Raw genomic sequence first — 27,356 nt, 5'->3', positions numbered from 1 at the left:
AAAGTCAAAGTTTATTTTAGTAACATTTTAAAGTAATTTTATACTTGCTTGTGACAGTTACCTTATAATATTCTGAAAATATTTGTCTGATGTTTTCTTTCTTTTACAATAATAATTATACTAGTTGTTTGGATAACGTATGAAAAGTAATACCCCAAATTACTCATATTTATTGGTTTAAAGGAAGAGCAGAGTAATGAAAGACGGCGTGAAGTTTCCGAGGAGACCCTGAAGACATCATACTGTAGCGTGGCGAGGGCGGACCGTGTGACGTGGACTTGAGGCTCTGGCTGTTTATTGTTCCTTCCTCAGCGCCGACTGACAAAAACAGGCTAACAAGCTGTCAGCTACCTTTTTCACACGGTTCACGGTTGGTTAAACGAAGGTGTAACGGTTGAGACAGCTGACTGCACAAACCAGGGGCCATGGCTTATGCGTACCTCTTCAAATACATCATCATCGGAGACACGGGTAAGCCGCAGCAAGTGCCAGCTAGACTGCCAGTTAGCATTCAGCTAGCTCTTAGCTGTTAGCTAGCGCTGTATTTCCGCAGTGTTGGATAGTCCAATGACGTGGTAAAAGCAGAGACGCAAGGGGTGGGATGACAGCTCCAATTCTACACTGTTAATATACATGGATAATATTGAAAACACCCTGACAGTGCCAGGAATGTATACACAGGCACCCAAATACAAGCTTCTCTTATACTACTTCGGCGGAGCAGTTGTTGACACTGGGGGATAGATGTAGGGCCTTTTGTCCGTTTGCGTCGAGGGTGGGGGTGTTAGCCACAGCTTGCTAGCCCAGCTAACTGCCTAGCTGGCAGTAGGTGTTCCACTAAATATTAGCAGGCAGCTGCCACGGCAGAACATGAACTGCTCATGAGATCTTGTTATATTAAACAGATAATAATCCTATCCATTTATTTTTCTTTTTTCTTGTGAATGCGCCATCAAACAACATAGTGCACGTTAACTTAGCCTCTTCTCACAGAAGGCCAGGACGTCAAGCTATAGCCTCTAATATCCCCTAAAATGGCGTATAGCACTTTTTTAAATTTCCGATCAAATATCTGCTGCACGTATTGGACTATTGTTTTAAACAAGATCGAAGGTTTTTCTGTCATCTAGCCCCCTGTGTGCAAAGCCAGTGGAGAAGCAGTTAACATTGTCATCTGTTTACTGTTAGCTGGCTGTCCTTATGAGGGGCCTGCTCATTTAGCTCGCAGTGTGGCAGCAGGTGCATTTGCAAGACTGCGATGTTAAAACGATGTGGCCTCAGTGTTAGAAAAGCAGACAGGGTCAACAACAGTCCTCCTAGGTAGAGTGAGAAATGTGTGAGGATCATACAGTACAGGAAACAAAAGTAAAGACTTAGGCCAAATATACAGTCAAGACCCAAAAAGGTGTTTCCCGAATAGAAAGCTAAAATGAAATTATTTGAAAATATTCTCCTCTCATGCATTTGTTTGTTAGTATAGAAGTCCAGACCAAGAAAAAGTTGTTATAATGGAAGTTATGTAAACACATTGGGAAAAGAGTCATCATGTGTATATGTGTTAATTTATTTTGGATGATCACTGTGGTGGGCTGCATGTTTACTACTGTGATATTGCGAAATAGGTTCATGTTTTGCCTGCTGTTGTTGTTTATCTCTAGAAGTGAGTGATGAAGAGAGCTGCAGCCAAGTTCCCAGCTTGATTACATGCATGCCTACTCCAGAAATACTCTGTACAGTCCACTGTGTCCACATTTAAAGCAGACTTTATTTTTCTAATTTGGTCATGTGTGGTCAGGACTTTATTTATTTATTTATTTATTTGGAGGGGTGTTGTGGGAGGTTCAATGAATCCTCAGCAAAATTAGAAAGATGAGAAACTACCCTTAAACATACATCTTTTGATGATAATGTGCGTGTGTGTGTGTGTATATATATATATATATCATAATGTGTGTATACTGACAAATATATAGAGAGATAATAGAGATAAATATATATGTATAAATATATATATGTTCTGTAGAGACTACTGTACATTCATACATACATACACATGTATGTAGGGGATAATGCCCGACAAGGTGTTTATTTTCAGGATTAATGGACGATGGGGAGTATTATCCCGCTTGTACCATGGTCACTTGCCAAAGAGAAAAAAATGAAGATCATTAATTTATATTTTCATGCATTTTGCAATCAAAACCTAAAATTTTTCTGAAGGCATAATTCAGTTTCTCTGGCAACACCTGAGGGTTTGACTGATACCTGGAACAATCATTACCATTCCCTAAGGTTCTTGTGCAATGGAAACATGTTGAATATGCCACTAAATACCTTACTCTTACCTTAAACCTTAGATACGGCCTAGGATGAGATATATTTCTAGTCCGCTCAGCTCATAGAACCCTTTGGCTCAGCAATAAGCCAGAAAGCTATCATTATGCTACCAAGATTCACAGTCAGTGACGTTGCATAGAGCTGACAAACAGTAAATATGATTTGACATTGAGTTTTACAACAAGACTAGCTAGCCATCCATGCATGGCATTGTTCTCAAGTCAATAAGAAGATTTTCATGAACAAATGATCATCATCTTGAATTTGATTTAATTTTCGCGGCGTTAGCTCCTTGTGATATTTCTCTCTTTTCAATTTCTCTGTCTTCAGCTGTATTCCAGTCATGACAGTCATTATATTTTCCAAATAGGTTAAAAGAAACATTGAAGTTGCTCATTGTTGTAATTAGATGTTGTTAATTAGCTTGTTAATGTGTTACAATAAATTCTAAACGGAAGCTTTAACTGCATCCCTGTTGCTATGGTTACTCATACAGACTGACTGAATTGAATGTGTGTGTGTGTACAAAGCATGTCTTATTTAGAACTCAAACATAAGACCTGTGTGTTTGTTGATGGACTTGTATTATTTAGGAACAAAAGTTTAACTTGATAAACAAGGCAGGTCTTTCTCTCTTGTGCTGAAGCCCTTCCACAAACAACAATACCTGATAACTCTGTGAAACAGTGCAGACATTACATGTTGTGGTACATTTTTTACATGTTGTTTAGCTTTGACATCATAGGTTGAATGGAAAGAGACTAGAAGGAAGGAGAGATGGAGACAGAAATTTGTCATGGCTGCACAGCTGTTGGCTTTCACCTTTTCACACCTTTAACAGAAAGCAGAACAGTATAGGTGACAGTGATATTTAATGGGAAAAGCATGAAGTCTAAGTTGAGTTTATTTATCCTGTCACAGTGTGATTACTATATGGCAAACGGTCCAGCTGTGGAAATGATATACCTAAAACTGCAGGACTGCAAATATCTGATGCTGCAGTCAGTTTTGTTGGAGGATGTTTGCTAATACTGGATCATGTGATTTCTGTCAGCAAAGAGATCAGCTGTTAAGATGGTGGTTGACATTGCACACATCTAAAATGTAAACACACAGATCATATCAAAGCAGGAAACTAGCCTATAGAGTAGAGATGTGCAAGCTGCCTTTGATGATGATTAAGGATATTATCTGTCTAATGTTTGCTGAGGGGAATTTAAGACTGAAAAAGCAGTCGGTCAGGTTCTGTTAATTCTGTAATATTTTTTTAATTTGATCAAAATTAAGGGTGTTGGTTATTCCACATGCATCCTGACACAAGACTCATATTTTAGACAATCAGATTGAGGAGGAGACTTAATTTCGACATTTTTGTTTTTTTTTCCCCCCAAAGGTTAAAGCATCTTTGATTGGGGTAATGTATGCTGGAGCAATAGTTCCTTTTAGGTACATTTTGTTGTTTAGTCATAAAATGTTTACTTTATAGTTAACTAAAATATTAAAGAAAATAGAAAAATGAGAATAGGTCATGTTTTTGCCATGCTACCAGTGTGTATAGTTGAATAAGAATTAACTGTTATCATTGATAAACATAATTTTTTTTTATTAAAAGGCCCTTCTATGAGGAACGGCAAAATAAGACTTGGTCACATATTTTCACCACATACCATCTTGCTTTAGATTTCTAACTGCAGAACATCCTGCAGACTAATGGACATTCACTGTTTGTTTCTTTTTACAGCCAGGCCTTATCTGTCCCTCACTATCAGAGGCTACTCGTGGTCTACGATAGTTTGACATGTTTCAGTTGAGAGTGTCTTTATCCAGAAAGACCTCAGATCTCCATGCTGGCCCAACTGTTTGGGAACAGATTTATTACAAAAAAATCATTGTTTTCATATCTCTTCTTCTACAGGCCTCGGCCTTTCCCCCGTTGCCCTCCAGATCAGTCTAACTCTGACCTGCACCATACCAACTGTCAGACATAATGGGCTCCCATGTCACATGGTGTAGGCTGCTCTAATTTTAATTAGTTGTCGAACAGAACTAGATCGTTTAAGGACATTCCATCATTTATATCCCCGTTTTCTGGTCATTTTCTTTGGTAAGGTGAGGTGAGCGGAAGATTGAGTTTTGAAAAGAGCTGCTCTCAGTAGTGGGTCGTTGCTTTACAGCTCAATGATTTCATGTTGTAGATTGTCAGGCACATCAGCTGGTTCCACTTTAAAAGATGTGTTCAGTTCCTTTTGTTTACTTTTCACATCCTGAAACCTCTCACCAAATGCCTGAAGGAGTTTTCACTCTCGGCAGAATTTCAGATGTCACAGCGGCTTTTGTTCTTGCAGAGTAGGAAAATGCAGTGTTTCCTCTTTCCAGGTGCACTTGCCACAGTTTTAATTTCACTTCAAAAGATTTCACATTTGAAAGCAGAGAGCTGAGAAGCTGCTGGAGCTTGAGGTTCAGCTCTGAGCTCTGTCCACCATGAAGGTCAAATCACACAGACACTTGCTATCACTGAGTTTCCACGTCAGGTTTTCCTTCATCTCTATAAATGATTCCAGACTAACAGGCACTTTGGAACAGTTTTACGTTGTCTGGCTCAAGCAGCTCCAGCAGCAACAAGGCTCTCCTTCACAAATTCTCCTTCTGAACGAGGTTTCAGCTTCTTAGCTGTTAGCTCACTCACCAGAAAACCTGCCTGCACAACACTGTCTCTGTCAGAATGTGTCTGTGAAAGCTGCTTGTTGGGCCTCCAAACTCTGCAGAAGAATGTTTATCCAAGCACATTTGCCGTCACGGCTCATCCAGTTCAGCATGTTTCAAGCTGTAGTGAGATTTCCTTTTTAATCACTGTGAGCATGTGGCCACAAACTAGCATGGGCACACTGGCTTGCCTTTCACTTTAATATGAAAATAGTTGTTTGTCCTTTTTTCTTGGGCAGTGTGCAGCACTCTGCATTCTTTTCAACAGGCGACATGAGGCATTGCCGTAATATCAACCGCTATGTGTGTTGTGTTCAGGGACCACTCAGGAGAACACGTTTGTATACTATTTAATGTTATTTTCTTTATCGCTGGAAAATGGTTCCCCACCCTTGCTCTTTGATGAAATGAAGCAGTAGCTGGGAGTTTATTGATTGAACTACCCTGGTCAATAGAAGTAAAGATGTGAACTCTGATTGGATTTTCTCTTTTGCCAGTGGCCTCCAGCCAGCCTGTCCACAGATCTGGTTGGCAGAAAGACAGACTGACTCTGGAAGAAAATTATAGTCCTTGTTCATGTTTAAAGCTCCAAAAATAGACTGTTCTATGGAACACTGCCTGTAGGTCTGCAAATTTCCAGAGACTTACCATTTTTTAGAGGTTTGACCCCTTTCTCAGAATGTTGAGATTCATTGTGGATCACTGCTAACTAGAAGAAGCACAGACATTTCTCTTGAGTGCAACTAGAGTATTGCACAACAAAACATGAGCAAACCCTCCAGTCGGTTACTAAAGCCTTCATGAAAATGATCCTGGGTCAGTTGCACAGTGTATGTGTGACTGAAGCTTCACAGCAGGAACCCGTAGGAGCCTGAAATCCAGGGGTGATGTGGTAAAAGTTTGTCGACAGTGCTACTTCAAACGGACTGTTGCTACATTCACTTTAATATCTTTGGCTAACATCTGCATACATAGTGTTACACTTCCAGTTGTCTATGTTAACACTGACGACAGTGTTAACGTATGGAGCAAGTAATCGTAGAAACTTTTGTCTTATGAGCTCACATAGACTGTATTTACAACATACATTTTGAATGTCCCACCTACATTGAAATTGAAATCTTAAGTAGTATTCTTAAAGCCATGTGTCCTTTACTTTTTCAACTTTGTGCTCCTGTGCACTTGAGCAAGGCCGATTGTGATTACATGACCAATGACGTGGACCACAGGAAGACTGATACTAATGTATTTTTGAGACTGGAAGTTCAGGTACCCCAGTGTCCTGCGGTCGGCCACATAGACGACTGACATTTGGCTGCTCCAGCGCTGTGGCTAGAGATCTATTGCCATGCTTGAAGGCACTTCAGCAGTCGTTACTGTAGGAGCACAGTTCATGTGGGCAGACTTCTTGTCAGATTCCTCAGCAGGGATTGCGGTGCAATCTGCTGACCTTGCTAAGCTTCATGTTACTGCTGTAAGTGAGCAGAGCAGTGTCTCACTGGCCTTCTGAACACTGCGAGACGTGCAGAACTAGCCTTCAGTTAATGAATATAAATTAAGTATAACGACCTGTAACTGCCTGCCAAAATGATATTGATTCCTCACTCTTTTAATAGGAAAGGCTAGATTGTTATCATCGACTCTCCAGCCTGAAAGCCTCATCTAAAAATACAGAGAAGAGTCAAGTACTTTGTCTCTGAACTCATCACTGTGTTTAAGGCACAAGTAGACATACCCCATCCAGCAAAATATGGATCAGTTCTTTTGTTGATTGTATTGATTATCATCATATAGCTTTTCATTTCATTGTTATGTTTTTTTAGCCACGCTTGCAGCCTAGAGGGATTGCAGCTTCAGTCAGATGATTTGGTCGGTCCAGTCTTGATAAATGTTGACTGGATTACCATGAAATGTGGCACAGCTGTTCAAGGTCCCCAACTGTGAACTTTAAGAATTTTGATGAATATATAGCTTTTCACATGGTGCCTTCATCAGGTCATAAGTTTGTCCAACACATTGGATCATGACAAAATGTAAGAAACATTTTTATCAGCCTTAGCTGTGCTGTGTGTTTAGTGCTTTTTAGCAAATGTTAGCATGCTAACACGCTAAACTAAGATGGAATCATGCTCAACATTAGCAGTTTAATATTGTCATTGATGGTATTCTGATGGTACTACTTAGCTCAAAGCTCCATTGTGCTTAAACACATGCGCTCAGGCACAGTATTGAGTGCATTAATTTCTGAATTTTTTAAAGGGTTGCGGTTTAACTTCTGAAAGTCTTGCTCATGGCTAACGTTTTTGTCAAAGCTTTCACATTGTTTGCATGTAGATTGTTGGCCAGTGCTTATCAGTCCACATCCATTGAATCACACTAGTGTTTGCTTAGCCAGAGCAGCTGAATCAATCCACCTGTCACTCTAACAGCTGCTCGTCACCTGGCCGAGTTCTGATAGCCCAGCGGGTCTTTACACATTATGAATGACTTCTGCATGATAAGAGCCTCTGGTATGGTGAGGCATTATTACCTCAACTGGAAGCTGAAGGAAAGACCTTGCACTATAACATGTTGCTTAGTTCCCCAGTAATTATGACTGATTGTAGCCACTCTCGCCATTTGAGGGCACAGCAGGTTTTGATTGTGGGCTGCTGTAGACAGTTTGCTCAAGCTCTGTACCACATGCGTCACGCTGTTACCTCTTGGCTTGAAATATGAGGTTGTGCAATGCTAGAATGGTCTGTTAATTGTATTATGACTTATTTTGCTAATTGGAAAAATATGGCAAATGGAAGCTAAATTGCTTAATGTTTCCTCGTATTATCCCCTGATCCTGGGTCGTAGCAGAGTGTGTTGTAGGCAGGTGCCTGTTGACTGCACACACCGTGACTGCAATGGAGGTGACAATGACATGATTGTTACGCCACCATATCGCTGCCCTCCTTATGATCCCTCTATCCTTCCCTCTATCTCTTATCATCATCATCATCACACAATCCCTGCCCAGCAACGCTGCTGCCTGGCAATGGTAACCCTTGGAAACCATGAAGGAGGAAGAGCATGTCCTTCTCTGTCACCTCCTTGAATATCTGTCAGTTTTTCTTTCTGGCTATCTCATTAGCATCATTCTCTCCTCTTCACTTCTCTCCTCACCCCACAAGCATTAAATAACAACTTTTTGTTCTGTTGGTAACTCTTGGCCTTTCTTAAAAGCAAAAGGGAAGGTTATGCATTTCACTTTTTTCAAATAATAAAACATCTTGTCTCATAGACATTGACATGTTATTTCTAAAGCAACCGCAGTCCAATTCATTCTGCTTTGAGTTGAAAAAAGGGCAGCAGCAGTGGTTGATAAACACTCACAGACCAGACAAACTAACACGAGGCTTCAGATGTCTGATTTTACCAGAACAAGCGATGTTTTTCAAAAGTAACAGTCACACTGGTGCAAAAATTCCTCTATCCCACTACCAGGCCTGCAGCTGATTATCAATTTTATCAGTTGTTTTGTCAATGGATCAGTTAATCAGTGTATAAAATGTCAGAAAATAGCCAAAAATTTCTATTCCCAGAGCTCCAGGTGACTTCTATCAATCTCTTATTTTGTTCTGCGGAGTGTAAAAACCTCAAAGACATTTAGTTTACAGAGTAACAGAAAACAGCAGCGAAGCCTCACTTTTAACAAGTTGAAGCGAGAACATTAGAATTTTTGCTTGATAAATGGCTGAAATCAGAGTGGTTGCCAGTTATGTCTGTTGCCAGAATAAACGTTTCAGTTCTACCCCCTACAGATTTTGTTTGAGGAAGACTTTGGAAGATAACCACTTGATCTGGCCAACTTCAACTGCTGAAGCCTAAAGCCTCATATTGGCTTTGACTGAGCTTTAGAAAACATTTTTGGACAGATCAAGCACATTAATTTCCCCATCTCTGATGTTGGATTTACAGTACTGTTGGAAGGGATCTTTTCATGGACATTACAAAGAGGAAAAATAATCACACCAACCAATTAAAGTCAAATTTCAATCTAAATATGAGCGTTTGAGTTTATATTAAGATGGATTGGTGAGAATGTGAACCTATCCTTTAAGTGTAAGAGCTATAATTCATTCATTTTGATTGTAGGCATTGCCATCTGACTTTGTAATCCAATAGTCTGCTTCACTGAGGGGTTTTTTTGTTGTTGTTTTTGGTTCAAAATACTAAAACTAACAAAAGCTGGTCATTGAAAGTTGGATGAATGAATCAATGAATGTTGTCATCAGAGTGTTTGTGGATCTGTGGCAGTCTGCAGCATTCAGAACTGAAGTCATATGTAGATTAGTGTTGATAAAGAGCAGATTCACTCGTGCCACCAGGAACAACAACAGTGGCATCACACATACAAAGAAGCCAGCAGGTCAGCTAGCTCACTAACAGTCAGCAGGTTAACTGAACTCATAGAGGATAGGTTGGAAAAATAGTGTGTAAGCTCCCTGCTGGGGTTTTTTGAACTGCATGATGACTCTAAATTTTTAAAAATTAAATGTATTAGATATTAATTACATAAGTACATTAACCTATGTGCCACCCTATAATCACTGTTCCAGTTTTGCTGCATTAGACTTTTCTTTAATTGTGTGTGTGTGTTTCATTTTCAGGTGTGGGGAAGTCATGTCTATTACTACAGTTCACAGACAAGAGATTTCAGCCAGTTCACGACCTCACTATTGGTAAGAGCACCTGTCCTCTACACATTCAACACTAAGTCAACATCACTAGAAAAGTATAATAATAATAATGATATATAATATATCATCATAATTTGGCATTTACTAATTAAACATACACACACCCTCCTTAGAAAGCAGTGCAAAAAGGTACGGCAAGTGCTAACAGGCTAAAAAGGATGTGAAATTAGCTGTGGTGGGTTTTTCATGGTCTAGCTATAGGTTACTGATATCATGAACCTTTATCACAGTAAAAGATAATGTCTTTTCAGATAAGCAAAGTTGAGCTCACCGTAACCCTAACATTCAGACGGATTGCACCGCATTTAACTCAGCACACTGCTCCTTGAAAACAGGAGAAGAACTACAGCTGCTGTTTGAAAAAAGAGACCACTTTCATCTTAAAATTTCCCCAGTAACAGTAAATCATTTATTAATAGTGACCATCTTCCCAATCATAGGAAATTATATATGAGATTTTTAAAGAGACACTTATATTTCTGACTTAAGACAAAGCACAGGGTATGTGAAATATGGCAGGCCAGCATCCTGTGACTTAATTATTCCTGATGGTTAGTAATGTTACCATCAGTAGCCTGTCAGGGTTCTGCTGGCTGTTCCTGAGACCCGGCTCAAGGCCAAAGGTGACCAGGCATTTGTAGTTGATGGTCCTCAGCTCTGAAACTCCCTGCCTGAGGATCTGAGGCTTGCAGAGTCCATGACATTTTTTTAAATCAGTTCTTAAAAAGTCTCTTTTCAAAAAGGCTTTTTATTCAGTCTCCTCAGTCTTCATCTGTGCAAGCTATGTAAAATGGGTGAATGAGCCGCGAAGTGTGCCTCACAAAGCAGTTGCATCAGGAAGACCACACCTGCTTAGACATACTGTATCAGCAGGTGTGGTCTTCCTGATGCTGCAGCATAGAGCCCCACTGAAAAATTAAATCAGCCAATGTTATCATCTGACTTTTGCTGATGACAGTTGTATCAGTTTTGGTTCACATGTCAGCCATCAAGTAACCGCAAATAGTTGTACAGAAAGGCCATATGTTTGAGGTTGTTTAGGGATGCTTTCTTACCTTTCACATGTCGCTACAGTTAAAACAAACTATAGCGCATTTGGCTGTTTGGTTCATTCAGGCTTGTGCGAAAGCTGTCAGTTGACAGTTTGCAGACCAAAAAATTGGACTGAAACCACCAGAAAAGGTGGGGTCTGAGTGCTTAACTCAGTGGGCTCGGGTGTGCTTCATTTTTGGTGTAGAAGTGAAGCGCACCAACCTCTGGACTATGTGAGAATAAATGTTGTATTTTAGTATAAATCCAATAGTGAAGCTACTGTTAAATCCAACTGCTTATCATGGGCTGTTGTTGAACACAATGTCCTGTGGTGCGAGTATTCATACGATTATTTTAAAAATGTTGATGTAATACTAGGGGATGAAATGCCTCCTTTTCCCATTCTTCACAATTCATAATATAGGTGGTTCTTGTCTGCTAATGCTCATAATCATTTATTTTTATGTGAGCTCTTTATGACATCTGAGAAGATAAATAAACATAACAACAAGCAGGACATTTTGACTGAGTCAGTACGTAATTGTACCTAATTCACATTCTTCTGTTTGTGTGTGTGTGTGTGTGTGTGTGTCTAGGTGTGGAGTTTGGAGCGAGGATGATCACTATAGATGGCAAACAGATCAAACTGCAGATCTGGGATACGGTAATGTATCTATTGTATATATTTTTTTAAAGAAAGCTTCCCTCACTGTGGCAGCATAATCATGACGGTAAAAGGACCTGAACAAATCTTTAATGACCGATGAATGTATGGAGGGCTTTGAAAATGCAGGCATTAGAGGTCTTAAATGTCTAATGTGATTAACTTGTGATTCTGTAATGACCTCTTTTAAAAGAATAAGATTCACTTTCGTGTAAATATGAATCTGAAAAAGTTTTCAGAAAGCCCATTTTGATCTATGAGCCCTGCTTTTTTTCAAACCAAAAAACATAATTTAAATGGTTCCTGTCTGGTAATTTTGTAGGGAAGGAACCTGTGTCTGAATCTGCCATAAGTGCATCATCTTTGAACATTAATGATAATATTCTGGCTCAATTCATTGTGTTGTAATATATTTAACTTAGTAGTAGACCATGGTGAATTGTGCGGTACACTTGGCTCTGAATACCACTTCAAAGAGGTCTTAGGAAAAGTGCATTCAGTTTGAGTTAAGTGTACGTTTCAGCCGTGGGACACAATTGCCTACTACCTGCTGGCACTCTAACACACCTAATTGCTCAAGATTTCAAGTGCGGGTGTTGGGACAGACCCGTAAAAAAGATGCTTCCTGTACATACAGTTAACCGGATGACCAGCAGGTGGAGTTAGCACTCCATGGAAAAACACTGCTCCAAGCATGAGAGGAGCAGCGAGAGGAGAAAGGCCCACAACAATGATGCCAGCCCTGCCTCTCAAAACTCAGACTACTGCAGGTTTTCCATCCAGCAGCTAGTTAATTGTCTTAGCCTGGTTGTCCAGGTGTTACATAGTCCCTTTTTAGATGGTCAAAATGAAAACCATTCTGGTGCATACTGCTGGATTTGTACAATATACCAGCATCCCAAATGGCTAGAGAAACCAGTGGGATCATTGTGTAGGCTGCACATGCCATATGAATAAGTATGTGTGCATGTGTGTGTTTCTGCACACCAGCATGTAGGCCAGATGGCAGACAGACACAGTGTTCCCTCTCTTTCACCCTTATTTATCATTTATTCACTAATAGCATTACTGACTGGTTGACTGCTCCCTGAATGACTGACTGACTGTTCTAGAGGCCATCCAAGTAGCTGTTTGACTCACTGACCAGTCCTGTGGCAGACTGGCCATGTGAATGAGTTCCAGCTGACCAGCTAACTGGTGGGCTGCTTGGTGACTGACTAGTTGTCTGACTCAGTGACCGACTGCTTCATTGACTAACAGACTGGGTTCCTGGATGACGAACTGGCAGGCTGGTCCTCTGAGTTGCTGAATGATTCACCGACTGGCTGTGTTTCTGACTGACTGACTGTCTGGTTTTTCAGATGAGGTCAGAGCAGCGCAGGGCTGCAGCTGCTAGGATAGAGTGCTGTTTTGTTTTCTGCTCTGGCCAGAACGAAACACAGACAACATTGTTACTGTACATCGGGCGGAGACAGAGGATGAATAGACATTGCAGGGGGGGTGGTAAGAGCGCTCGATGGTGAAAGGAGTGATGGAAAGAGGGGAGGCCCAGGGATTCATAGGGAAAGAATGAAAAGATGATTGATGCAAGAAAGACACAGTGGATGTGAGACAATAGCCGGTAGTATTTGAAGGGGGAGTGAACGAAAAAGGTGATCTTATGGGCTAAACAGACTGCACAGTATATGTGACGTACAGATACGATGCCACAGGTTTAATCCATATGACACTGTAGCTGATGTGTCTTTCCATGTTATTCATAAATAGGGAAACTGGGAGGAAGCAGAGAGAAAGAAAGGAATTGTGACAGATAAATGGAGATAGAAAGAGAGAACTCCATTGTATCCCATTACAGACTCTGCTCTGTCCTGTCCTTACCCGAGCTAACTGAAAACTGCGAGCCAGATTCTGCTAGACAATCAGGACTGGTACAGGACATGTATGGGGCTAGACTACATAAACAGGACTCGTAGACGACCACGACTGATGGGGGGTGATGTGTGGGGCTACAATATGCGGCCTGGAAGGCCAGAGTCAAACTTCAGGGTCAGCAAAGGATCAGCAGTGGTCTGTGGTCATTTCAATTATTTAGATTTCAATTTCTGTTTATTAATATATGTATGTGTTTCTGTAGGCTGGTCAAGAGTCGTTCCGGTCCATCACCAGGTCTTACTACAGAGGAGCAGCAGGAGCACTGCTAGTCTATGACATCACAAGGTAATGACCAATCAGACAGACCCTACACACTCTGCAGCCAAGCTCTGTGGTCCCTAGTTCAGCCTGTCCCATTACTAGCATCCTATCTTCACCATGGAAGGTTGCCACTTGCAAGTTGTAAGCACACTGTGAAAATATTGTAGATTAGCATGGTGTTTTAGCGTTTTTTTGTAATTCAACAGCTCTGTGAGACTGTACTAAGTACAAGCTAAATGTACAAGCTAAATGCTGACATCAGCATGCTGACAATAAAGATAATAGTTTTATGTCAATCCATCCAATAGTTGCTGAGAAATTCATGCCACAGTTGGGGGAATAGTCAGATGATCATTAAAGTCACATGAATGTCTGAAATACCTTTTGTGCCAGTCCATTAAGGACATGTAGCGATATTTCACAGGATAAGTGATGTCTTTAACTTGCTGCTAGAGGCTAAGTCAGGGAATCACCAAAGACATTAGGATTTATTGTCTGCTACCATGGAAGTGATCATACAGTCTGAGTAGAAATGACAGGAGTCAGTTTTCTTTTTGTTTTAATGAGATAGAGAACAAATAGCCATTTTCTTTGTCATTTTAGTGTAACTTTAGTTGCCGTTATCCTAGGACAGAGGAGACAGACATACTTGTGCATCTTGTTGACAAGGTGTACATAACACCTCTGGTGGGGGAGTGCTGCATGGATGCATTTAAAATGAGCTCTTTTGAGATCGGATAGCTATCTGGTTCTTGCAAGGTGCAGGAAGTAACTCAGTGTAAATGGTATTGGCTGCCTCTCTTCCTAAACCCCACTAGCAGCAGGTCGGTCTGTCCATCCATTCAGCACTATGGTCCACAGCAAAATATATTGACGACTAATGGCCAGATTGACATGAAATTTGTTATTGATCCTCAGGGTCCCCAGAGGTTATTCTTAATGATTTTCCTGACCCTGTGACCTTTTGTCCTTTACTACCATTTGGTCAAAATTTACCCTTCTTCTTTGTCAAAAAACAAAGAAATTAATTGTCTGTGAATCCTAAATATCCCCAGAAGAAGGATCCTGCGTTTTTAGCTGTGACCTAATCTGCAAGTGCAGTCAGCGGACTATTTCATTTTAATGTGAGTTTTGTGGGGCACTCGTGTTCAGGGCAGTAAACTAGAACAAACAGCCAGTGCTAATTCTGATTAATTAAAAATTTCCTGATCTGCAGCAATGTTGTTTTAACTGTGGCAAAGACTCATGATATCAGTAGGTTGTAGCCTATTATTGGCAACTGTCCTGCTTCCAAATGTTATTTTTAATCCCCTGAATGTATTTTTATATCTGTGCACAAGTCACAATTGTTCTCCGTTAGTTGTCACCCTGTTGATTGTATCATATACTATATTGGATTGTATAAAACTTGGAAATTCAACTATGCCCTGGTGGGGCCAAGGGGGTTTGAGGGTTCAGCCATGAACCAAAATATCCTGGATTGTATCCTGACTTCTCTGTACTGTTGATTCTCAAATAAAAGCATAAAATGCCAAAAAAAAATAAAAGACAAGAAGATTAAACTGTTAATGCATGTTCAGATATGTGACGCATGAAGATTTGCGCACCCAAACTCCCTCCAAACACATCCACATGCCCCTTTGTCAACATTAAAAACACAACAATTGTTATTGAGGCCAAATGTATTTTAAAGCTAATTTAGAGAAGTGGAAGTGAATTTTTCTGGGACTTTCTGGGATTTTTCTGGAGGACCGTTCAAATAAAAATAGCTGGTAGGCCACTCGGAGAGTAATAGACTGAATCAAATCTGATTTCTCATGATAGGTGAAGGAACAGGTGAGATGAGGTGTTATTGTTATTGGTTTGGTTAAATGGTTGTAAACATTCGAGAGGAAGTGACTAGGATGTCATTCAGCATTTCACAAGGCAAAGTAAAATCTGGTCTTGAGAGTTTGGAAAATGCTTAATTTTAACCGCTATGTGTTCTGGGGATGGCGGAGGATGGGAATTCAAATATACTCCTTGAAAAATGCTTGATTTTCAGCATAATCTGATGTTTCATCTGCACAATCATAATATACCAAAACTCTTTTAATATTCAAAATGAAACGATCCCTTCATATTTGTTTGTTGTCTCCTGCAATCGAAATTAGCAAACATTAAATAATCATGATCAAACATACAGTCAAAGTTAGTATGAGCTGCTGGTAAAAATAAGGTGACAATAATACATTGATTGCTGTGGACAAAGACACTCTGTAAACTAAATTCTTCGCTATTACATTTCTAGCAATAAATTAGATGTTATGATGAAGGCTTCAAGAATCTGGAATCTGATTTAGGAAACTTGAAAATGATTAAATTTTGCTCTTAAAAAGCTGTAGGAATGCTGAATCTGATATCAGTGTGTATACTGTAATGCTGTTAGACCTAACAGGTGCTTTTTCCGTGATCATCTCTGTCTTATCAGTGTGAAAGTGGGTTGAAATTAGATTCTGCGCTTGCTTTAACAGAAGGGACACCTTCAACCACTTGACGACCTGGTTAGAGGATGCTCGCCAACATTCCAACTCCAATATGGTCATCATGCTTATTGGCAACAAGAGGTAAGATCCTTTTTGTGGCAAGATACGTTCCATTGTGACAGTTCCATCCTGTCCTACAATACATGAGACCATCAACAACACGTGTCTGCTGTCGGTGGTGTTTAAGAGCATTATGCTATATAATGATGGTTTGTCTAAAATTCGCTGCTATGGCTGGGCCTGGTCCTAACCTCACACTGTAGCCTGTGTTCAGATTTAAAGAAATCAAACTGTTCCACACTAGTTTAAGTTAGAAACATAATTTAGTCAGATTTAATTGAGGAACTCAAAAATACATTAGTTATTTACAATAATTTTGGCTCACTCTGCACCAGTTACATAACATAGCATTGTGTAAGACTGTTATGACAAGAGCCTGTTGATAGAATTGCAGACACCTTGAAACTAAATTTAAAAAAACATAGTCTTTGTCAAATTTAAATGAGGAAGTTACTGCTGCAACAAACCTCATCTGGTTATTGACAACACGCTATAGCCATGGTTACGTAACAGCGTTACATAAGAAAAATCATACAAGTAATAAGTTAAAAAAAAAGTGCTGTAGTTGATATCGTTACAAACACCTTGAAAACTAATTTGACCTAACTTGAAAACTATCTATCAAACCTGCCTACTTTAAGGCAACTACTTTTTTCCTGATTGAAAACACATGCCATTGCATTAACATGTGTGTGTGTTTTAGTGACCTGGAGTCAAGGAGAGAGGTGAAGAAAGAGGAAGGTGAAGCATTTGCCAGAGAACACGGCCTCATATTCATGGAGACCTCAGCCAAGACTGCCTCTAATGTGGAGGAGGTAATAAAACTCGCACACACAGTCATGTTTCCATCACTTCAGAGGACATTAGATAGACTTTCATTCATTTCCTGGAGACCCTAAACCTAGCCTTACCCCTACAGTAACCCAAGCCTAAAATTTTACATTTTGAGGGCTTAGATACCCGTGCACACATTAGTTTCAACCCTGCTAATTTGATTCAGCCTACATTTGAAAGTGACTGGTTGTTTGGTATTAATGTATAAAACAATAAGTTTAAGCTTACCTGAACCTGTCTTGAGTTCCAAAATGCTATAAACTCCACCTGTCTGAAACATATACTACTGCAGGTCAGCTCTACTGCTAGCAGGTTTTTCCTCTCATATAAATCTTTTTTTCCACACCAGGATTTCACACACATCATCTGCTATTTCACAGATATCAGTCCTGCCTGTTGACATCTGTAACTAACATTATTCTTCTTGTTTGGAACACAGTACAGGCAGGATGTGTTCAGTATCACCAAGCCTTTAGCAGGCTGCAGTATTTATTATTATACTCATACACTGGCTTACGTCAGCTTTATATTACAAATCACATTTAGTTCAAGTAGTGTCATCCACCTCTGATATGACACAATTTGTTCTATTACATATTTATTGTAATAGAAATGTTCATTAGCGCACAGAGTCGACAGCTCTAATGAGAAATTTTGATTAGAGTCTATACCAGTGTACATTACGGTCGTGATTAGCCACCAGAACAGTCATGATTAATTGAATTTATTGAATTGAATTAATCATTTAAGTATTCACTCATATTTTCTGTAAATGTCCTTACATGATGTTCTAAATGCTATGTAAAAGCCTGAGGCACCCTACCAAGAATATTATAGAAACATACAAAATCCCTTTTTCAATAGTACTTTCATTTAACGTATTCCTTTTTAGCCACGCTAGCAACGTGGCTCTAAGGATGGCAATGTCGGTCAGTTGTTCAGTTTTGAAGATGAACCCTACTGATTCCCTGACTTTCCTCTAGTGCCACCAAGGGGTAAAAAAAAAAATCAATTTATCCAATACCGATTACCGAATGTTAGCATACTAAGACACTAAACTAGGTGAACATGGTAGACATTACACCTGGTAACATCAGCATGTTAGCACTGTCATTGTTAGCATACCAATGTTGGCTGTAACCTCACAGCACTTATTAAGCCCGAAAACATATCAGTCTTGAAAAAAGCTTAATTTTAAAGTTGTATCTAGTTTTCATTAAATCAGACCCGATTCGTGATGCTACTCATGTTCAGCATTTTCTCCAGTAGCCATTCAATGTATTTGCATTCAATACTCGCCATTCGATAGTAGTTTTTATCAGTAGTGACATAACCTTCCCACCCTGGATTCACAGGAAAATGATTTAAAGAAATAAAAAACATTCTGTATAATTGTATATGGGAAACTCCTCCTCAAGTTGCTAAAACTCCAAATTCCCAGAAACAATAGTGAGGACATGACGTTGGCGTCCTCAGTGGTAGTTACAGCCCTGCCTTCCTCATTACCACCACTGCCCTCTGTCATCGTGGAAACTGAATGATTAGCCACCAACACACAATACCATCAGCCTAAAAGCAGAAAACCGAGTGTTGCCGGGTGTGTTATGAAGGAAATGTTACTCTGTGCACACTGAAAGATGAGTATGCGGTCATGAATGGTGAACAGAGTTATGATGACTCAAAAAAAAATTTCTTTGTTAGCTTTCAATATCATACTTGCAGTATTGTACTTGTTATATCTTGTTTATATGAAGTCTGGACTGTTTATCCGTAGCATCATGGATCACCATGCTTGAGCCTAACCCTCCCTGCCTCACATTAGCATCATGAAGCGCAGTTAGCACACTGCGCTCACTACTCCGCCCCTCGCAGAGACACACCCCTGGTGTTGTTGAGTGTAATGAATGCATGGCGTTGTCCTCGGGGACCCCTTTCTCACTTATCCAATCACATAAATGATCCCATCCTACACTGCACAGCATGCCAGCCAGGGGCACTGCAGAGACTGTGTGTGTGTGTGTTTGTTTACATTGATTTTTTTTCTACCCTCTCTTCCTGGCCTATATCATGCAAACACACACACCCACACTACTGTTGAGTAGAGCTCTCTGTGGGGTTAAGATGAGGGGGGAGGGGTGTGTGTGTGTGTGTGTGTGTGTGTGGTATGATTAATTTGTCTCATTAGTGTCCTCTGAATCCTCCAGATACCATTCCTCTCCTCCCTTCTCTTCACCTCTCTTCGCTCCATCCCTCCTCATCCCTTGACGTCCATCATTTGCTCTTTACCTCCTCCCCATCCTCCTTCACCTCCCCCCTCCCACTCTCCATCCATTTCTTCCTCCCTTCCTCCACTGTGTATTCCTCCCCTTCCTCCTCCATGTCTTCCTGCCCTCTTCCATTCATTTCTTCCTCCCCTCCTCCCTCAGTTCCTTCCTCCCCTCCTCCTCCTCCTCCCTCTTCTCCATCATCTCCCTTTCTTTCTCCAGCAGTATATCAACCAGTTATAGTTCATACATATTCATAACCCCCACCCTGCCTCCCCTCAGCGACATCCAGCAGCCAATCAGTGCGCTGGGTTTGTCGTCAGGGTCTGTGGGTGGACACCGGGTTGATGGGATGGTCCTTAGAGATAGAAAGAGAGAGATTCCTGTAAGCATCGTCTCATCTCACCATCCTTTCTTCTTTCCTTGCATCCTTCCTTCCTTGAGACCCTTTCTTTAGCCTACTCTTTTCTGTTCTTGTTTCTTTACTGCTTCTGTCTTTTATCTATTTTAATCTAGTGTTTCCTGTACTTAAATATTTCCAAGACATGCAAGAAAAGGAAGTGTAGAGAGATGTGAAAGGAACAAGGGATGCAGTGATGTGTTGAATGGAGTAAAGAGGACAAGAGTGAACAGGACAGAGTGCACTAGAGAGCACCCTTGGGCTTCTCAGTCTATTTCAGACTGGGTGTCAGATAGAAGTTCAGGACATATTTTCAGTTCTTTAACGACTCTGCTGAAGGAACACACTTCTTCTTGGCCTGGCCTGACAGAGTTGTGTGTGGTGGCAGTTGGTAGCAGTGTTTCACTGTTCCTTCATAGACTGAAGTGTTTGTGATCTGGGTTGATGTCAGAACTCCACTTTATCCCAGTTGCTCTCCAGTTGAGACCTTTGAGACACAAACACTAAGAGACTGTCCCTGGAGACAAATGCATCAATACCACACTCATAGGCTAGTCGCTCAGAGAGCTTAAATCCACTTTATTCTAGCACCTTTGAGCCTTGCAGTGCTGTCTGCAAGCTGTGTGTGTGTGTTTTCTGCTCAGATCTTATTGTTGTAGCAATTGTTGACAAGAAGAAGCAAATCTCCAATGAAAGGTTTCTGCATCTTCTAACAAGGCCTTCAGTCATTTCACGAAAAAACTTAAAAGTTAAGGGCTTAGACAGTGTTCAGTGAAGAATTTTACTTCTTAAAATAGTCTATATCTTGAGCTCTTTAAGTCCCAAAAAAACATTTTATAGCATCTTCCTTCCTGGTATGTGTTTCCTGTTGAAACAGAATATTGACACAGGACAAAATAAACCAATGTGGTATCACTGAGGAGAGAACGGCAGTTTTTGTTTCATCAGAGGGATAGAGAAATAAGCAATGGGTCTCTGAGAGAGTTTTAACTTATAGCTTTACAACAAGTGAGTATTTTTCAGTTTCAGATGCTAATATTTTGCTATTACTATTATTATTATTATTGTTGTTGTGTTCTTTCATTGAATTCTGCACACTTTTTTCTCCAAACATACCTTTGCTCATTGTGGCCTGTTCAGTCCACAGGACTTGTTTCTAAAATGCATCGGGCTTGTTTAGATGTTCCTTTGCAAACATCTGACGCTGAGTTTTGTGGTGAGGATGCAGGAAACGTTTTCTTCTGATGACTATGAAGCTCATATTTGTGCAAGTGTTGCTACACAGTAGAACCGTGTACCACCAGTTCAGAGTCTGCTAAATCCTCCTGAAGGTCTTCTGTGGTGTGTAGTGGGCTGGATTTGCCTTTCTCGCAGTCCAATGAGTAATTTCTTCTTTACATTATGAACTGAGGAAATAGTTTTCTGAAATAATAGCTTTGCTGTCTTCTTATAGTCCACCTGCTGTGTGGGCATCAGTTATTTAAATTTGAAGTGCAAGTCAGCTGTTTCAAGGAGCCCATGGCTGCTGATTGTTTAGACAAGGTTTGAGGAGTCAGAGTATCTATAAAACTCTTAGATTTGCATCACTTTGCCTAACAATGACTCAGGTTAATTAAGGTCAGAGGCCTTGGTAAAAGTTATGTGTGTATGGCTTTTGCATGGTGCTCCTTTCCTTTTTTCCCCCACTAAAATTGTACATAACAAAAATAATACACTAATCTTGCTTTAAATGATCATCTTTACTGGAACTATTCTTCTACCCACTTAATTATTCACAGCCTCCCAGGCAGCCAAAGGTTATTTTTATTTTAGTCATCATCACATTATCATTTTGTGGTCTTGACATGCTTCACATGAAAGTAGAAAAATACATTACAAAATCTGTGATATGAAAAGGTTTGTAGAAAAGCAACGTCATGTTTTAGCCAGAGTGTTCAGCAGTCAGAGGCTGGTGGTGGTGTTCTTTAACATCTGAAACTTGTACTGAATCTGTTTTGCGTTCATAATGACATGTGGCTTTTTGTGAAAACATTTTCATTAGAGAAAGAGTTGAGAGTCAACACTGAATCTTCTCTCTCTCTCTCTCTCTCTCTCTCTCTCTCTCTCACTCACTTCCTGCCTCTATCTCAGGCTTTCATCAACACAGCCAAGGAGATCTATGAGAAGATCCAGGAGGGAGTGTTTGATATCAACAATGAGGTGAGACACACTGTTCCCTCCCCTTTTCCCTCCTCCTCAAACCACTCCTTTCTCTTTTTCAGGCTGTCCTGTCTTCCAAGCTTTGTTCTCCTCTATTCCTCTCCTCTGTCTCCTCAGCGTGGTTTTCCAGCAGTGTGTGTGGTTTGCCACGCTCCCCCTCTCAAAAAGAAGGGAAAAAAACCCTCGTCTTTGCTTCCTTTCACTCCAGCCAAGCAAAACTCCCTGTTTTCCTCCTCTCCCCTGCTCTATTTTCCATTTTCCATTCACTCCATCTTCACTCCTCAGCTCTCTCTCTCCCTCTCTCTCTCTCTCTCTCGGCATCTTGCCAGCTCATAAATTCCTCACATCCCACAAGGTCTCAGTCATTCGGCAAGAAAACAAACACTCAGCCAGCCAGCCAGCCAGTCTGTAAGCTGTCTATCCAGCCAGTCAGTAAGTTTGCTATCCAGTCAACCAGATGGTTATCTTCTCAGTGGAACAGTAATGCAGGCAGGAAAGTCAAGACACCAAGCTCGTCAGCAAGTATGCACTTGTCAAGTGTTAGTCATACTACTTCCACATTACTTGCTGAATTCATGTTAGCATTTTCAGGTCGGTTTCATAAAAATCTCCTTCCATTCAGAAATGCCTGAACAATAGTTGAAGCCCAAATGACTGACAAAGCCTGCAAAATGACCATGTACAGCTGCGTCAATCATGTCCACACTTGTTACCATTTTTCATGAATACACCCAGCTAGCCAGCCAGTTATCTTAATCCCCATTACAAATCTCTGATTGGTCAACTGGTTGAATTAGCAGTCATTAAGCACATCACATGTTTGAATAAGTGAACAAATCTGAGATGTGAGCCGTGGTTCAGAGGTCAGAACAAGGCTAGGCAGTCCAGTCATGCAGATGGTTGGCTTCTGAACAAAGCTGTTATCCAGTTGTAAATTGCAGCTTGAATTGTGTCCCAGTCCACACAGACCGCCCTCATGCAGCCCAAAGTTTGGGCCTGAACACACGGACCATGCCCGCAACAAACATGTGCGAACACGTCCTTGAATTCAAGCAGCCACTGTAGTATGTAAACAGAACCGTGTGTGCGTCCTCTCTGTTCAAGTCTGAGTGGCACGGAGATCTGGCCCTTTAGCCAGCCAGGCAACAAGTACGAATGTCAGTGAGAGAGGGCTGGAGTTAGCCAGCCCGTGAGTGTTTTTGTTATTAGTAACAGTAAGACGGAGTAAAGGCAGGCCAGCCGGCCAAACCACATCAGCTGACTGGCTGCAAGAGAGAGAGGGAGAGAGAGAGAGGGGGAAGCCCCACTAGAAATGTTGGCAGCCACTATGAGAAAACACTCACACACACATACTTGCACACACACACATGGCCTTAGCTCAATAAATGTGATTTAAAGGCATACAGTGTTTCCCAGAGGCACTGCTGCTACTGAGTGTAGGAGGGGGAGTTACACTGAGAGGGAGAGAGATAAATATATACAGAGGGAGAGAGCGAGGCTGAGAGTGTGCTTCAGACACAGAGAGAGATGAAACGGAGAGAGAGGGAGCTTCAGTCGAAGGGATAAGAGAGGGAGAGAGAGATGAAAGAGCTGTGTCTCTCTACCACCCACCTGCCTGCCTCTCGCTCTCTGTTTCTCTTCTTTTATATGTGCCTCCCTTTTTTTCTCCTCGTGTCCTTCAGTGCTGCTGGTGTTTCCTTTGCCTTTGTACAACCCCGCAGCACCTGTTGCTTCCTCTATGATGTGATCTAATAGGAGCCCCTGCAGGCGCTAGGCAATGTTAATCTCACCCTTAAGGCAATGACACACCCGTGCCTCCGTGTTTTTTCATCATTAAGAGACTATAATTCCTTTTTTTGTTTGCCTACAGTTGCATTTTTTTGTTGTTGCTGTCATGATTAATGAGTTTGAGTTTTATGGACTTGCATCAAACAAATGACAAAAAATACCAATGTAAAGTTATATGCAGGAATATAAATGGTAATCTTGTAATCTGTCCATGACCATATTAACCTGTTAGACGGCCCAGGGGCAAGAATTTGCTGCTGGGTCCCCTTTGAGCCCCCCACGTGTTGACTTCCTGCCCTTAATGCATGTGTATACCTAGTCACCCCCAAGTTCCCATCACGCACAGACCTCATGGCAAACAATACATGACGGCTTCATTTAAACAACAGAGACCAGACCCTAGTACTCCAATACTTGCCCAGCCTCACTAAGGCACTGGCACTGATACTGGCACAGCATAAAACAGGGATTTAAAAACTTTTATTTTGCTGTAGTTCTGCTAATTTTGCAAGTACAGTTGTGTTACGCGCTTCTTCACTGTTTACATTCTTCAACAGTAGAAGTTGACAAGCCAGCAACAGTAATGAAAGCGAGCCTATTGACACCAGTACCATGCACCTGTACAATGAACTCCAAGACTCTCATGACTGTGAACATGCTTCTTTTCTGGAGCAGTTTATGTTGCCGCAGAGGACAGTTATGTAAACACGTATTGTGCAACACAGCTAATATGATAGCTTCATCTATTTTGGACTCCCTAGTCTTGTCTTACCACAAACATCAGCACTAATGGTCTGATCTAATGATTTTATTGGTCAACAGTGCAAACTGTGGGTCTGACTAGGCCCCAATTAGGTTTTTATGCCACACTTGTAGGTAGTAATGTAGGGAAAACCATTGTTTATGCAAACCAAACAAAATTGTCAAACAGGCTAAAGTCAGGTCTTAAATATCTTGACAATTCAAAATTGACTTGACAGTAAAAGTGAATCTATGATTTAGTTTGAAAATAGGATATAAGGAATTAGGAAGGAAATTTTCTCTCTCTGACCCTCATTAAAAAAATATCTGACTGAATTACATAGACTTAGAATATTATATTTCAATTCTAACACAATGTTTTTGAGGAGGAATTTGCAAAGTCTAGTCTAGAATGTATACTTGCCCATCAAATATGGCATTATGGAAAAGTAAGGATACACTAAAAATAGACAAGAATTATCTACAAAATAGTGCACTTTCCTAATCATACAAATAGATAAAGTCTTCTTCATGATAGTTCTGAGGAATATTGTAGCAGAGTCTTATTATTCTTGAGTGAGATTTTTTTTTGATGTGCTGTTCTGTGTTGTTTTTTCCAAACCTAATTTCTTTTTTTAACAGTATTTTTATTGTACTTTTAGAATTATACATTTTTAATAAAAGAAACTACATGTGTTATAATACAAATTACAATACAATGTAAAATGTGATCTGACTGTATCTATTCAGTAATGGATTTGCCCATTTTGGATGTTTGTATATTCCTAAATGCAAGCTGTGGTGTTAATGGGCGTGGTCAGACAACAAGATAGCCTCATATTGGACGCTTTCTACTGCTGGGAGTAACGTACAGTCTATTTCAAATCTAATTTCTATCTCTTTTTGGACTTTGTGTTTTTCTTTCCATGCAGGCTAATGGTATTAAGATTGGACCCCAGCATCCTACCACCAACTCTACACTGTCCGGTAGCCAGGGAGGCCAACAGGCTGGAGGAGGCTGCTGCTGAAGCCTCAAGACACACTTCCTCCTCCTCCTTCAACCCCAACCCTTCTCTTCCTCCTCCTCCCCACCCTCTCCAACCCTCCCTTACGTTTCTACAGAATTGTCCAGGCTCACTAACAGTTTGTTAACCTCTCTCTCTCTCTCTCTCTCTCTCTCTCTCTCTCTCTCCCTCTCTCTCTCTCCACTTCCATTCTTTCATCGACCATCCCTCCCTCTCTTTGTCTTTTTCTCTCTTTCAGCCATGTCTTTCCTAAGTCTCTTGACCTAACTAAGGCTCCAGAGGCTATGTCCCCATAAACCAACCTGACTTCCTACAGTCTTAGGAGGACAGAGTCAGTTTCACCAAACTCTGAAGTTTTGCAGTTGACCTTTTTTTTTTTGGTTAGATAAACTGATTTTAATCTTGTTATTTAAAGAAAAATCACCCAAGCTGGAATGCGAAGGATTCTATTCCAGCAGTTTAATTTACACATTCCTCTTAATTCATGAGGATTTACCCCATAATCATACATTTAAAAAAATCAAAAAAGTATCTTCAGTAACTGTGAGCTGACTTTGTCCAAATAGAGGCAGGATTGCAGGTAGAGATTAAACACACTCTTAACAACTGACTGTATGGAATAAACCATGCGCTGTGTTGTGTCTATACACACATCTGTACATGTTTTTTTTTTATGACACAGCACGTTGATGGCAGGACATGTCTCTACATGTTCAGTCAGTCTTCATGCTGTGCCTGTGTGTATAGGGATGATGTAGGTATTCCAGTATGTCACTATGTAAGGTGTAGGAGGCATTCAAGTCACTCTGTATTTTGTGTCCAGCAAAACAAAGTGCAAATTATGTTATTTTGTGCTTCCTTTCCCTCTTTTTTATGCTATTTTGTTCTCTCTCTGTCCATGTACCTTCTGTTGACTTGCAGATTAGTTGTATTTAATGAACACTACAAACATTTTCGCTTAAAAAGTGTTTTAAATTGTCTGGGGAGAGAATAAAAGACCAAACTGTTGAGTGTGAAAATGAATCCTTTTTGGGAGGACAGAAAAGAAAATCAGCAAAGTTAAAGAAACGTTAAGGGAAGTTGAGAGCATTAGTGACCGCCATTATGAAGTTAAGAAGTAAAAAGATTGAAAATTGAGGCTTTTTTTTTTGTTAACTATATTTATCGGGCACATTTCTGTGTATATATGGCTCTTTAGTTTTCTGTAGCTTTTTTGGCTGTTTAAGGTGAAGCTTGGCATGTTGTGGTGTAGTTTTTACCAGGGGCTGAAGAAGAGGCCATTTTGGACAAACAGCTTTTTAGCATTTTTAACAATTCTCATTTAAACCCAAAGGTACTGAGCCGCCCTGTTACATTATGGCCGGCGGTGCCCTTTATTTTAGATGACAAGTATGAATGATAACAGGCTGTTAGCAGAACCATGTAGAGGCATTGAAAGTCCCTGGTGGAGAGCAGACTCCACTGAAAATGTCAAGGCGTCTCCCTAAGATTTCCACCATGAATTAGCTGGCAGATATATAATGTATACTGTTTAGAGCTTGACTGATGACTGCTGCAATGTTTTGGGTTTTTTTTTTTTTCTTGCTTCAAGATCCCCAATGTAATAGTCACCATTTTACTGTTATGATCATATTTACAACTTCAATTACTTATTGTTCATCCTTACTTCTCATGCCCCCTACTCTCTCTTCCTGTCTTTCTCAGACTCTGTGGTAACATTAGCTCTGTACCTATTTTTAATGCCAAATTATTGTGTTTACCTGTGTTTTGTCAAAAAAAAAAACAAAAAAAACAAGGAAAAGAATCAGCTAAACCCCTGTAATCTGTTCTGAAATCAGCTGTCTGCCTTAACTCCACCCTC

General features: G+C 40.5%; 1 protein-coding gene across 1 annotated transcript; it reads left to right on the top strand.

The window, feature by feature from the left end:
* The first annotated feature begins 277 nt into the window (after positions 1-277).
* On the top strand, positions 278-27,356 carry rab2a (RAB2A, member RAS oncogene family). Its single transcript, XM_041949674.1, has 8 exons — positions 278-471; positions 9,681-9,752; positions 11,399-11,466; positions 13,601-13,683; positions 16,173-16,265; positions 16,948-17,059; positions 21,873-21,941; positions 25,403-27,356. Exons 1-8 carry the CDS (start codon positions 426-428, stop codon positions 25,496-25,498), a joined length of 639 nt encoding a protein of 212 aa, XP_041805608.1. The 5' UTR covers positions 278-425; the 3' UTR covers positions 25,499-27,356.

This window comes from Chelmon rostratus, chromosome 12, assembly GCF_017976325.1.
Source record: "Chelmon rostratus isolate fCheRos1 chromosome 12, fCheRos1.pri, whole genome shotgun sequence".
NCBI lineage: Eukaryota > Metazoa > Chordata > Actinopteri > Chaetodontiformes > Chaetodontidae > Chelmon > Chelmon rostratus.
This window is presented reverse-complemented; position numbering and strand designations above follow the sequence as displayed.